Below are 14,660 nucleotides of genomic sequence, written 5' to 3' on the forward strand. Positions count from 1 at the left end.
CACAGAATTCATCTTTCAGAACCTTTCTATGGAAACAGGTTATGAGTTAGAATAAACGCAGGATGCCATAAAGCTTTTCAGAACAGCTAGTTTTTAAAGTTGCCCTGAAGCCTACATTTGAGAGGAGACAAATAAGTTTACAAGAGAATCGCTTGACATCATATTCTGTGTAGCATGTTTCACTTAAAGCAAGCTTGTTTTTGACTAGTTTGTCCCGTATGCTTTGACATGATTGGCAGATGAAGATTGAACAAGCTGAGAGCTCTTTCTAGAAAGACGGGCCCTGAGAGTCTGGTAAGGCCTAAGTGAGCATGTCCAAGGCTGCAGCCCAGCTTGCCTCAGCAGTGGCCCGAGCACAGGTGCATGGCCTCTGTGGTGTCAGCGCATGTACTTTAACAAGCACTCTCAGTCACTCTGCAAAAAGCCAGTACTCTGAAAGTAACTATACCAGGATAAAAAGACAGAGAAACCTCAAGCATTACAGGGTATACTTTGTTTGGTACAATGTATTTAACCTTAGTTGTAGGAGGTGATATTAACCATAATTTGCTAGAATAACTCATTCAGTCATTTAAATGATCTGGGCACGTGCCTTCATGGAACTCACAGGACAGTAAGACTACAAGATCCTGATAAAGCTGAAGTTGTAAGCAGGTCTGTGTCAGCTCTGTAATTGTGGAGAGAGGGAATGGGGATACTGCTTTAATTCGTGTATGGGAGCATACTGACTTGGCTCTTACCAAATGTTTTCCTATTTCTATTAATTTGGACTGTATTCCTCCTGATATTGTGATGCCGCTTCCTCCGTCACTGCCTCCTTTCCTTTTCGTTGCACTTTAAACATTGGCTTCCACCTGCACTCTACCCTTTTCTTGACCTCCTCACTCCTCAGTTCTGCATGGGCAACTTCATTTCACGTTCCTTGCAGCTAGCCACTTGTATGCCCATAAATCCCAGCTTAGACCTCTCTCTGCTGAGCTTTAGACCCATATTTCCAACTGTCTCCTGAACATCTTCATCTGCATAAGCTGAGACCCCTTGAATTTAGCAGATCCCATCCAAACTCATTTTATTTCTCAAACTTTTTACATCTATTTGCTCTCTTTCTTCATGCCATGCAAGCTACACAGTAGTCTGAGCCCGTCATGCTGTCATTTCTTTTCACTCTAAACTCATGACAGCTAACTAATCATTAAGTTCTATAATTTCTGCCTTCTTCAGGTATCTCAAATGTGTTCCCTCCTCTCCATTACCACTGCTATCACCGCAGTTCACATTTTCAGCATTTACAAGAGCTTCTGATCATCTCTGAAGCTGGCATTTATTTTCCAACTCATTCTTCACACAGTAGCTGGAGAAGTCCTTTATAATTGCTTGATTGTGTCACTCTCCTGCTTAAAACCTTCAGTGGCTTCATATTTTCTGCCATTGTTACATTCTCAAGTATCTACAGGAATTAGGCAAATAACATATATGAGTGAAGTGGGCCAAGTGTGACACAATAAGGAGAATAAGAGAGGACATTTCTGCTGAAGAGATTTATAATCAGAATTTTTAAAAAACCAGCTGGGTGCTGTGGCTCACACCTATAATCCTAGCACTTTGGGGGGCTGAGGCAGGAGGATCATTTGAGGCCAGGAGTTTAAGACCAGCCTGGGCAATGGTGAGACCACATCTCCACAAAACATAGAAAAATTATCCAGGCTTGGTGGCACGCACCTGTAGTCCTAGCTATTCCAGAGGCTGAGTCAGGATTGCTTGAGCCCAGAAGTTTGAGGTTGCATTGAGCTATGACTGGGCCACTGCATTCTAGCCTAGGTAATAGAACAAGACCCTGTCCCAAAAACCAAAAACCCATGACAAACCTATCTGAGAGTTTAATGTTGCCTGTGGATCTTCCATTTACTACAGTCAAGCCTAAACTCCTGAGCATAACACAGGCAGTGTTTCTGTGATATTGGTTATCTCCTTGAGATGATCAACTTGGAATGTTCAGCTTTTGCAGAGACTGACACAACCAGTGAGTGTCGTTTTGTTGCTTAGTTTTTAGGTCAAATCATGTCAGCATGAAGACTCTGTGTTTTTCATTCTAAGTACCTCTATGTTCAAATTAGAGGCCGTGGAACATAAAGAAAGTTTGTAGGCTTTGGAGTCAGTGGTGACTTAAGTTCAATTCCCAGTTCTGCCAAAAAGGAGCTGTGTGATTTTTGAGCCAGCCATTTAACTGCTTTGAGCCCAAATATCCTCCTTTGTTTAAAAAATGAAGAAATGAAAATTTTTAAGATAGAGAGTATGAAGTCAAATAATAAACACCTCCAATTATCTAGCTCAATGCCTGGCACATAGTAACTCCTCAGTAAAATTTAACATTCAGGTAGCAAAAATTTGAGAAGTGATAATAAATATACAAAACTAATTCCCCCAGCTGTATCCTTCCCAGCAGTTGTAGGCTGGGCATGGTGGCTCACGCCTGTAATCCCAGGACTTTGAGAGGCCAAGGTGGGAGGATCACTTGCAGTCGGGAGTTCAAGACCAGCCTAGCTGACATGGTGAAACCCTGTCTGTATGTGGCCTAAAGGAAAGCAAACCTATTGGAAGTCAATGTCAAGTGGAGCAGACAATTGGAAGCTGACACACACATGATTCACCCAGGCAACTAAAAACCAGGAGTTTCCAGCCTAGCTGCCTAGCTCTCTGAAAATGGAATTTGAACCCAGAAAGTGTTGCTGTTGACAAATTCATGAGCAGGATGGGAATATGGCCTCTCTAACAATTATGCATAATACACAAAGTTCATTTTACTTTTTTCTCTGCATGAAATCTTTACTTTTTTCATGTAAATGATAGTAACTGAAATTTTAATTCAACAGTATAAGGACACGTAGAATATTTATTTTGGTTTATTCTCGAGAGCTCTATACATTTGAAGCAGCAAAGGAAGGAAGTAAACAACTTAAGTTTTCTTTACCAGAACATTTAGTATGGGAAGGGAGGAGAGCTATTGAGTTTATGTTTTATTCCAATGCATAGAGTATATTAAAGATATTATGACTTATCTAGGAACACTAAAGAAGCCTTGAAGAGCTTTCATCATTAAGGGAAAGCTTTGTCAAGCTTTGCATTTTTTCATTTTGGTATTTAAACTTCAGCTTAATTTTACCATTTAAGTATACTTAGTAATTTGTATATGCAGCTGACATGATTGAAATAGGGGGCTGAGGCCAGACGCAGTGGCTCATACCTGTAACCCCAGCACTTTGGGGAGGCCAAGGCGAGTGGATCACTTGAGGTCAGGAGTTCAAGACCAGCCTGGTCAACATGGTGAAACCCCATCTCTGTTAAAAATACAAAAATTAGCCAGGACTGGTTGTGCACGCCTATAATCCTAGCTACTCAGATGGCTGAGGCATGAGAATCACTTGAACCCTGGAGGCAGAGGTTGCAGTGAACTAAGTTGGCACTACTGCACTCCAGCTTGGGCAAGAGAATGAAACTGTGTCTCAAAAAAATAAAAAAGAAATAGGGGGCTGAGTACCTTACGGTACACTTTTCTGCCTTACCATAGAGCTGTAGTGATAATGAATAAACTAATAAAAGAAGCCAACTTGAAATTATCCATGTTGGCAGGGTGACATGCCCAGAACTCCTGACTATAATTACAATAAAGAGACTAGAAAGAACAAAGTAGAAAGCTGGCTTGTTGTGAGGGCAAGACTAAGAGGTAGTGTTTCAACTTCTTACTTTGCAGCAATATGTCTCACCCTAGACACACTTTCTTGTCCAGGTAAGTAATACCATATTCAAACAACATAACAACATTAATATTATACAGCTAAGAAGATGGTGTCTCTGAAAGCAAAGCTAAACCATTTAAGACAAAGAACGTTGAAACAAAAAGATAGACAAGTGCCATCTTTCTGGCCATAGTACTACTCTTCTTTGGTTTCAAGGAGTAAAAGGGTGATCTCAATAAATGCAGTATCATTTTCCATTTACTGAGACTTTGACTCAGTCACTTTTATGGTGACTTTGATACTACATTATAGTGCTTAGCCTTTTGTTTTTCTTTAAAAAGGGATTTATTTTCGGTCAATGCCGTCTAAATATCTTTTTTATCTCCTCTGCAGCTCCTCAGAGAAATTTTGAAATTGCCTTCAAGATGTTTGATTTGAATGGAGATGGAGAAGTAGATATGGAGGAGTTTGAACAGGCAAGTTGTCCTGGAGAGTTCCTTTAAATATATTAATACTTAAAATATATGTTCATGTGCCTTGGAGTTACCTTAGCCCTGGTCAGTATACTCAGAGGCTATTCCAGTTTTTGAAGTACCTAAAATGTCATTTCTCAAAATTATTCTTTGAACAGGTGGGTTGGTTTTGTTTGTTTGTTTTCACTCTAAATGTAATGAATTATTTGAACATACCATTAAGGTCACGGTTGCTCTGATTCCCCAGCATAAATTAGGTGATAATGCCTCTAGCTGGGAAGCTAAATTATGGCAATTCAACATATACCAAAAAGCTGCTATGTGCTAGGCAGTTCCAGAATACAAGGACTACATATTTTCTTAAAGGAATTTTTTTTTTTTTTTTTTTTTTTTTTTGAGATGGAGCCTTGCTCTGTCACCCAGGCTGGAGTGCAGTGGCCGGATCTCGGCTCCCTGCAACCTCCCGGGTTTTACGCCATTCTCCTGCGTCAGCCTCCCGAGTAGCTGGGACTACAAGCGCCCACCACCTCGCCCGGCTAGTTTTTTGTATTTTTTTTAGTAGAGACGGGGTTTCACCGTGTTAGCCAGGATGGTCTCAATATCCTGTCCTCGTGATCCGCCCGTCTCGGCCTCCCAAAGTGCTGGGATTACAGGCTTGAGCCACCGCGCTCGGCCACAGGATTTCTATAAGAGAAGGAAAAATGGTACCATACCTTTGACTACAGTAGGTGACAATTTCTTCTAAATCCCAGGAATAGATTACATTTCCATAGAACTTCTGCCATTGAGGAGCCATGGTACTTCTCCAGATACAGTTGTTATGATTGCCAGATGTGGTTTCAAAACAGAAAAACTGTATGTATAGGAAAAAGCATTTTTTGTATTCTCAAAATGAGGAAGAGGGCAAATATTCCAGGAAGTGGGAGAAAGTATCAGGTACATTGTGTAAGGTAAGAAACTGGGCTGGGCATGATCACTTGTGCTTATAATCCCAGCACTTTGGAAGGTGGAGGTGGGGGGGACCACTTGAGGCTAGTTTGAAACCAACCTGGGCAACATAGTGAGACCTTCTCTCTACAGGGGAAAAAAAAAATTAGCTGGGATTGGTGGTATGTGCGTATAGTCCTAGCTACTCTGGAGGCTGTGGTGGGAGGATCACCTGAGCGGAGGAATTTGAAGTTGCAGTGGGCTATGATTGTGCCATTGCACACCAGCCTGTATGACAGAGCAAGACCGTCTTTTTTTTTTTTTCTTTCTTTTTTTTTTGAGATGGAGTCTTGCTCTGTCACCAAGGCTGGAGTGCAGGGGCGCAGTCTCAGCTCACTGCAATCTCCACCTCCCTGGTTCAAGTGATTCTCCTGCCTCAACCTCCTGAGTAGCTGGGATCATAGGCACCCCCACCACACCCGGCTACTTTTTGTGGTTTTAGTAGAGATGGGGTTTCACGATGTTGGCCAGGCTGGTCTCAAACTCCTGTCCTCAGGTGATCCACCCACCTCTGCCTCCCAAAGTGCTGGGATTGTAGGCGTGAGCCATTGCGCCCAGCCGTGAGAGAGTTTTCGAGTCTCAAAAACAAATGTTCATCCTTTTCCCAACAGAGATTTTCTAAGAGGATCCCAATTGTAAAGTTGTCAGGCTGCCTGTGTTAGAACCCTAATTCTACTACTTGCCAGCCATTTGACCTTGAGCAAGTTATTTAATTCTGTGTGCTTCAATCTTGTTTGTAAAACAAGGATAATAATAGGACCTATAAGATTATTGTAGGCTGGGTGCGGTGGCTCATGCCTGCAATCCCAGGACTTTGGGAGACCAAGGTGGGAGGATGACTTGAGGTCAGGAGTTCAAGACCAGCCTGGCCGACATGGTAAAACCCCGTCTCTATTAAAATACAAAAAATTAGCCAGGCATGATGGTGTGCACCTGTAGTCCCAGCTACTCAGGAAGCTGAGACACGAGAATTGCTTGAACCTGGGAGGTAGAGGTTGCAGTGAGCTAATTTCATACCACTGCACTCCAGCCTGGGTGACAGAGACTCTGTCTCAAAAAAAAAAAAAAAAATTGTCGTAAGCATTAAAAGAGAGAATTATAATACAGAGTAGGCAAATAGTAAACAATAGTTATGATTCTTACTTTTCTATGTTTATGTTTTTTCACTTCCTAATATTTTTCTGGATGTGGGTTTGATTCTGTATTAGGTTCAGAGCATCATTCGCTCCCAAACCAGTATGGGTATGCGCCACAGAGATCGTCCGACTACTGGCAACACCCTCAAGTCTGGCTTGTGTTCAGCCCTCACAACCTACTTTTTTGGAGCTGATCTGAAGGGAAAGCTGACAATCAAAAACTTCCTCGAATTTCAGCGTAAACTTCAGCATGATGTTCTGAAGCTCGAGGTAGGTCTTCCTTAGACTTAGCAGATCCACCACGTGTGGAGCTGATGGGCAGGAGGGCCTATGCTATAGACATTCTTTCCATTTCCCTCCAGCTGTGAGAACTGATTGGTTTGGAGCTTATCAGTGATTTATAAACTGACAGCAGGAAACAATACGTTCTGTGAAAATGTCATGAAGTGAAGTGTTTCTTCGAAACACTTGGTTTTCAATCGGAAACCAAAAACCTCTAAATTGAAAATCTTAGCTGTCTTTGTATGCTCAGTTTGTGGAGAAAGAAACTCAGGGGTCACAGCAGTTCTCAATCTGAGCATATATTCCTGCTTTTTTGTTTATCATGTGGAAGACACCAGAAGATGGAGATGAAGAAGGATGGATAATTGCAAAGGTAGTAAGAGCTGGAAACACAAAATGTCAGAATAAAAATATGTGTGCTTAATATAAAATATATGTGCTTAACCAGGCACAGTGGCACACACCTGTAGTCCCAACTACCTGGGAGGCTAAGGTAGGAGAATCGCTTGAGCCCGGGAGTTTGAGAGCAGCCTGGGCAACACAGTGAGATCCTGTCTCTTTAATTATTTAAGGCAATGTTGCTGAGAGTTGCAAAGGTATCTTACTGTGTTTGGGGATTTACAAGTTTACTTTTCCGTTTAAAGTTTAGACCATCTTGCTATTCTGGATATTTATTCCATTCAAAACATTCATCAAATGCCTTCTATATGTATTTTTTTGTCTGGAGACAAAAAATCTAGTCTCTAATTTCTTGACATTTTAAAAAATTCCCTTACACTGGTGTTTCCCAACCTCTTTTTCTTCTTCTTTCTTTTTTCTTTTTTGTTTTTTTTTTTTTTTTTTTTTTTTTTTTTTTTTTTTGAGGCAGTCTTGCTTTGTCAGCCAGGGTGGAGTGCAGTGGCATGATATGATCTTGGCTCACTGCAACCTCCACATCCCAGGTTCAAGCAATTCTCCTGCCTCAGCCTCCCAAGGAGCTGGAATTACAGGCATGTGCCACCACACCTGGCTAATTTTGTATTTTTAGTAGAGATGCAGTTTCACCATGTTGGCCAGACTGGTCTTGAACTCCTGACCTCACATGATCCTCCTGCCTTGGCCTCCCATAGTGCTGGGATTACAAGTGTGAGCCACCACACCCAGCCTCTCTTTTTCTTTTAACACACGCCCTACCTTAATAATATATGGAATTTTGAAACATTAAATACTGTAACTAAAACAGGTGAAAATATTGGAGAAAGGTGCTATGTTGTTTTTAAACTATATATGTTACTTCTGTATCTGCTTTCCAATGTTTCCCCAAGGTTCTTATATATGATTTCAGCTTTTCCACCCACTTGTCTCAATTGTGTTGTTTCGTTCAATGTCGTTTTGTTGTAACATCGATGAATGGGAACAAATCGATTTCCCCCTAGAGCCTCTGTCTGTGCGGAGTTCCCTGTCTGCTTGAGTTTCCCTGAGTACTCCAGTTTCCTCTCATATCCCAAAGATGTACATGTTCAGTGCACTGGCGTGTCTAAATGGTCCCAGTCTAAGTGAGTGGGTGTGTGCCCTTAGATGGAACGGTATCTTGTCTGGGTTGGGTTCCTGCTTTGCACCCAGAGCAGCCAGGATAGTCTCTGATCATCCTCCATCCTGAGCTGGAATAAGCATGTTAGAAAATGAAAGAACGCGGGCCGGGCGCGGTGGCTCAAGCCTGTAATCCCAGCACTTTGGGAGGCCGAGACGGGCGGATCACGAGGTCGGGAGATCGAGACCATCCTGGCTAACACAGTGAAACCCCGTCTCTACTAAAAAAATACAAAAAACTAGCCGGGCGACGTGGCGGGCGCCTGTAGTCCCAGCTACTCGGGAGGCTGAGGCAGGAGAATGGCGTAAACCCGGGAGGCGGAGCTTGCAGTGAGCTGAGATCTGGCCACTGCACTCTAGCCTGGGCAGCAGAGTGAGACTCCGTCTCAAAAAAAAAAAAAAAAAAAAAAAAAAAAGAAAATGAAAGAATGCAAATTATTGTGAAATAAAAACTCATAAAGTAGATGATAAACAATGCAGTTCAAAAGCTCTCAGTGAGCCTGCCATATTGGTTATTGTTTATGTTTGAACTTCATGGTAGGAGGAGGTACTTATTACAATTTTCACTTTGCAAACATTTATTTCTTGATTTAACCCACCACCACTATGACCACCGACATCTAATAATTCACTAAAAATTGGGTGAATGACTATCTTACTTGTTTTTATCAATCTTTCTTAGATCTATATATAGCTCACATTTATTTCAGTGTTTACTACTAGAAGTGTTTTGGGTCTTTATTTAGAATTTTGATGATGCTTTTGTTTTTGTTTTGAGATGGAGCCTTGCTCTCTCTCCCAAGCTGGAGTGCAGTGGCACAGTCTCCACTTAGTGCAGCCTCCACCTCCCAGGTTCAAGCGATTCTCCTGCCTCAGCCTCCTGAGTAGCTGGGATCACAGGCGTGCCCCACCATGCCCAGCTAATTTTTGTATTTTTAGTACAGTCGGGGCTTTACCATGTTGGCCAGGCTGGACTTGAACTCTCAGCCTCAGGTGATCTGCCCACCTCGGCCTCCCAAAGTGCTGGGATTACAGGTGTGAGCCACCACGCCCAGCCATGGTGATGTTTTTGTGACCAGAAATATGCCATAGGAAATTAACTCTCATCTTTATCAATTAGCCTGTGGTAAAATTGGTTTTGTTATGCATTGTTTCACTTAAAGTCTAAGGTCAGTAAATGTTTGCCATGTTGAAAAGCTTTGCAGCTTCCCTATTCCTTTTTTTCTTTTTTGTTTTTCTTAAGTAAATATTGTATAGGATTTTCTTTTATTCAGTACCTTTACATGAACCAAACACAGCTTCCCTATTCTAACTTCCTTCGCACAGCTGGATAGATAGCTTTCTCTGTCTAGTGAAAAGCTCAAGGCTAAGTAAGTATCAGGAAAGGTTAAGTGCTTAGACTTTAAAGGGTTTTTTCTTCATTGCATGCAGAAGAATGTGACACATCAGCCTAGAAAATCACTTGAAAAGATTTCAACAATAATAGAAGCAAAAGACATTATCTGGTCAGCTCTCAGTAAACCAGAAAATTAGTCATAAATTAATCGTAATACCTCAGTTTCTAAATATTCTAGTTAGTGAAGTTTTCCTTTTGTCTAGTTGTACATAGAGGGCTCTATCTTCAGAATAACCACAGTACTGTTGTTTTTTGCCAGCTACCTTGCCACAGTAAACTGTAGCAGATCATGGAGTTCAAAATATAACTTCACAGAATGAAGAAAATGTATGTCCAATAGCATTTAAGTGTTATGCTTCCAGAGCTTTATTTGGAAATGGTAACATTACTATTTTTACCCTAGGGAAAATAGATACTTCTGAGGCAGTGAATTTTATTTTGTTCACTGATTTATATTGGGTATTTTTATATATAAAATATAGTAGATATGTTACAATATACACACACACACACACAAAGGCATAGTGCTTACCTTTGTGAAGTTTACATTCTTATGAGAATATTCCAATATACTCCTCAGAGTATAGAAGAAAGAAGTAGACCTCATCTAACAATGTTTGTATAAGGGTTAGTATGTACTAGGGTTCGAGTCATATGCCTTGCCTCCCTAGTACGCATATATACCCAGACTGGTCTTCATTGGGAGTATTTGTAACATAATCTGGGAATGTAAGTGATTTACCTTATTAATTATATAATTACAATTAAACAGAGTGTAGGGCCAAAAAATGTAGTTAAAGAAGCACAAGCTAGGGTAATACTTTTAGCAAAAACAAAAAAAGAGAAAAATAAATAAATAAAAACAAAAAAACTTTTAGCAAAAACAATACAGGGTCAACCAGAGGGCTGAGCAGGTGCCAGCCTGACCACAATCTAAACCATCACTTATTCCTAGAAACACAAATGAGGGCCAGGCGCGGTGGCTCAAGCGTGTAATCCCAGCACTTTGGGAGGCCAAGACGGGTGGATCACGAGGTCAGGAGATCGAGACCATCCTGGCTAACACGGTGAAACCCCGTCTCTACTAAAAAATACAAAAAACTAGCCGGGCGAGGTGGCTGAGGCAGGAGAATGGCATAAACCCGGGAGGCGGAGCTTGCAGTGAGCTGAGATCCGGCCACTGCACTCCAGCCTGGGTGACAGAGCAAGACTCCGTCTCAAAAAAAAAAAAAAAGAAACACAATTGAGACCCTAGAGAAACAGAGCGTAGGACTTTTGTCTTGCATACTGAAATGCTATAGAGTTGAAAGCCCACTAACATATTGCGTAGAAGGCTGGGCACGGGTGGCACATGCCTGTAATCCCAGCACTTTGGGAGGCCGAGGTGGGTGGATCATGAGGTCAGGAGGTTGAGACCATCCTGGCCAACGTGGTGAAACCCCATCTCTACTAATAATACAAAAAACTAGCTGGGCATGGTGGTGCCTGCCTGTAGTCCCAGATGCTCAGGAGGATGAGGCAGGGGAATCGTGAACCAACGAGGTGGAGGTTGCAGTAAGCCAAGATTGTGCCACTGCACTCCAGCCTGATGATAGAGCAAGATTCTGTCTCAAAAAAAAAAAAAAAAAAAACCTTATTGCGTAGAATGTCCATGAGGGAAAATATTATAAAGCAGATTAGGAGTTTCATACATATGTTCCTACACATGGCCTACACCCAAATGCAGAAGAAAAGAGATGTAAAAGACAGTCGTATCTAAGATACTCTAGAAGGCTCTCTTTTGTTTGACATTGATGTAGGACTATTTGTAGACTTTGGGCCAAGATGTGCCAAGACTGTTCCTGTTTGCCAGTCAGCAGTTCCTCATGTGAGGAGACCAATAGACTCTTGTGAAAGAATGCCACCTAACATGTAGTAAGTGTTCTGTAAGTGGCTAGTAATACTGAATCCATTCTTTCCATATCATGGCATAAGTCTAGTGCTATGGTTTCATTATACACCACCCCAACCAAAGTTCATGTATTGGAAATTTAATTGCTGTTATATCACTGTTAAGAGGCAGGGCCTTTAAGAGGTGATTAGGTCATGAGGGCTCTGCTATCATAAATGCATTAATGTCATTATCATGAAAGTGGCTATTACTGTGGTAGTGGGCTCCTGGTAAAAGGATAAGTTTGGCCCCCATTTACCCTCTGTCTTACATGCTTGCTTGCCCATCCACCATGAAAGGACCCCTGCCAGATATTGGTGCCATGCTCTTGGACTTCCCAGCCTGCAAAACCAAGAGGCAAATAAACTTATTCTTTATCAATTATCCAATCTGTGGTATTCTTTTATACCAGCAGAAAATGGACCAAGACGTCCAGTAGAATAAGTACCTTCTTATTGATGACCTCCTTACGTAAAATTTCATCAGTCAGTACTGTGTCTTCCCAACTACATTTGTACTTCTTTGAGGAAGCGTGACTAGCAGCAAGAGTATAGGCTTTAGTGCTAATGAGGTCTTGGTTAAAATTGTGGTTCCACCACTTACTGGCTATGTGACATTTGACGGGTTATTTATTCTTTCAGAGCCTGGCTCCTCATTTGTAAAACAGGGCAATGGTTAAGTGAGATGATGTTTGTAATGGGCTGAATTGTATCCCCTCAAAATTCCAAAATTCCTATGTTGATGTCCCAACTCCCAGTATCTCAGAATATGACTTTACTTGGAGATAAGGTCTTTAAAGAGGTGATTGCATTAAATGAGGGATGAGAGTGGGCCCTAATCCAACCTGATTGGTGTCCTTATAAGAAGAAGAAATTTGGGCACAACAAAAAGACCCAAGAGACAATCACGTGAAGAGGCAGGCAGAGGGCAGTCATCTGTATGCTAAGGAGAGAAGCCTCAGAGGAAACCAACCCTGCTGGCCCCTTGAACTTACACTCGTATAGCCTCCAGAACCTATGAGAAAAAGTCCCACTCTGTAGTATTTTGCTATGGGAGCCTTAGCAAACTAATAAAATATTTCATACCTAACACCACCTGGCATGCACTGTGCCTTTAATAAGTGTGTTCACCTTCCCATTGATACCCACTGCCACCTAGCACGGTGGCGGGCATATAAATAGGTCATCTCACGTGGGTGATGGAAAGGCCTTACTTTCATTTTGAAATTGTTTTCTGATAAAACATCTGGAAAATGGCAGCAATTTTTGTTTTTATGAAACACTTTTAATTTTACTTTTCTAAGGTTAGGTAATTTCTCCACTCATTGAGTATGAAATATAATCTCATCATCACAGCCAAGAGGAAAACAGAAATGATTCATAGTATCTTAATAACTTTTGTATGGGTTTTATAATTCCACCATTCTTTCTATCCATCTCTCACTAGTTTCATTTCATTACTTACCTACTTTAAAACTTCAGATGCAGGAGATTTATTGTTCCATTTAGTTATTTCTGTCTTTTTCTCATCACAGTAGCTTTGAAAGTGAAGAGAGTGCTATTTATCTGTCAAACTTAATTTCCAGAGGGGTCAGAGAAAAGGGATAAGTTCATGATCATTTATTGAGTACCTACTATGAGCCAGGCACTTTATATGCCTTCTTTATTTTAATTCTCAACAACCCTGTCAGGTTTAGTGATATTTTACCCATGTTCTGGATGTAGAAACTGAAACACAAAGAGGTAAAAGTCACAGGACTATTATATGGGAGAAGTAGGATTCCAACTCGGGTCTACTTCACACTGTCTTTCAGACTGAACTTTTTACACTATTTCTGTTCTTTGTCTGATTAAGTTATTAATTTTAGTCTGAAATGGCATTTCTGTGCCTGATTTATTTGGGACTCTAAAGAAAAATAAAATTTTCTGAATTTTAGAGACAGAAAAAGACCACATTTCTGGAATATGTACAGTCTACCTTCTTCAGAATCATCTTTTACCAGTTTCTTTGCCACTCAAATCTTATGACTGTGAAGAAATACACTGTTCTTTTGTACCTGCAAGATACTACCTAAACTAGCCATTTAATTATATTTAATCACAAGAATTATTAGCTGCTGGATTTTGTAGCTATTTTAATGCTTTTTTAATTTGGGTCTTTTTTTTTTTTCTCATTCTACCCTTTTTTCTTTATTTGGGAACTCAAAAAACAGGCTTAAAAGTGACAAGAATATAGAGTTGGTTTTTAAAATTCTCTTTTAAGGTTATTAAAAATTTCATCTAAGGCTACTGAGAACTGTTGAGTTCCTTGGAGATAGGTGCCAAATCCAATTCCAGTTAATATATTCATTGATTTCTTAATGACTGTAGCAGGTAGGATGTCAGTCAAAACTGAAAGGTATTAGAAAATTATTTGAAAGATTATGGTTAATTTTAATTTGAGAGGGATAAGGGGGGAAAGGAGCTGTCATGTCAAAGCAAAAACTAATTTGTAGAAGAAAGAAGCAGCCAACTCCAGAATATAAGCCAAGGACACTGAAAAGGTATCATCTAATAGAATTCCAGTCTGTAGGATGATCTTGTGTATAAGTTGGGATTCACGTGCTTATCAAATAACCAATAAAATTGTTACATTTTGGCTGGGCACGATGGCTCACACCTGTAATCACACCACTTTGAGAGGCCAAGGCAGGCAGATCACCTGAGGTCAGGAGTTCGAGACCAGCCTGGTCAACATGGCAAAACCCTGTCTCTGCTAAAAATACAAAATTAGCCAGACGTGGAGGCACATGTCTGTAATTCCAGCTACTGGGGAGGCTGAGGCAGGAGAATCACTTGAACCCAGGAGGCAGAGGTTGCAGTGAGCTGAGATCATGCCATTGCACTCCAGTCTCATGCCATTACACTCCAGGGTGACAAGAGTGAAACTCCATCTCAAAAAAAAAAAAAAAAATTGTTACATTTTAAGAAGCCTGAGTGTCAATTATCTAAAGGTAAATTAGGTATGATTCAGAGGATAACAGTAACTGATTTAGGCCAGGCGCGGTGGCTCAAGCCTGTAATCCCAGCACTTTGGGAGGCCGAGACGGGTGGATCACGAGGTCAGGAGATCGAGACCATCCTGGCTAATATGGTGAAACCCCGTCTCTACTAA

The 14,660-nt window shown here is 41.0% G+C and overlaps 3 protein-coding genes across 5 annotated transcripts in view; all 3 read left to right on the forward strand.

Annotated features, from left to right (window-relative positions):
- ASCC1 (activating signal cointegrator 1 complex subunit 1) overlaps positions 1 to 14,660 on the forward strand; it is an 885,589-nt gene that overhangs the window by 507,044 nt on the left and 363,885 nt on the right. The window lies entirely within an intron of this gene.
- The window catches only part of DNAJB12 (DnaJ heat shock protein family (Hsp40) member B12), a 395,419-nt gene that overhangs the window by 251,716 nt on the left and 129,043 nt on the right, over positions 1 to 14,660 (forward strand). The window lies entirely within an intron of this gene.
- The window catches only part of MICU1 (mitochondrial calcium uptake 1), a 263,220-nt gene that overhangs the window by 157,946 nt on the left and 90,614 nt on the right, over positions 1 to 14,660 (forward strand). For all 3 annotated transcript variants that reach the window (XM_050803628.1, XM_050803630.1, XM_050803629.1), the window contains exons 7-8: positions 4,128 to 4,210; positions 6,403 to 6,600. In XM_050803628.1, coding sequence (XP_050659585.1) covers positions 4,128 to 4,210; positions 6,403 to 6,600 — 281 coding nt within the window. The remainder of the gene's footprint in view (positions 1 to 4,127; positions 4,211 to 6,402; positions 6,601 to 14,660) is intronic.

The sequence above is a fragment of the Macaca thibetana genome, chromosome 9, assembly GCF_024542745.1.
Source record: "Macaca thibetana thibetana isolate TM-01 chromosome 9, ASM2454274v1, whole genome shotgun sequence".
Taxonomy (NCBI): Eukaryota; Metazoa; Chordata; class Mammalia; order Primates; family Cercopithecidae; genus Macaca; species Macaca thibetana.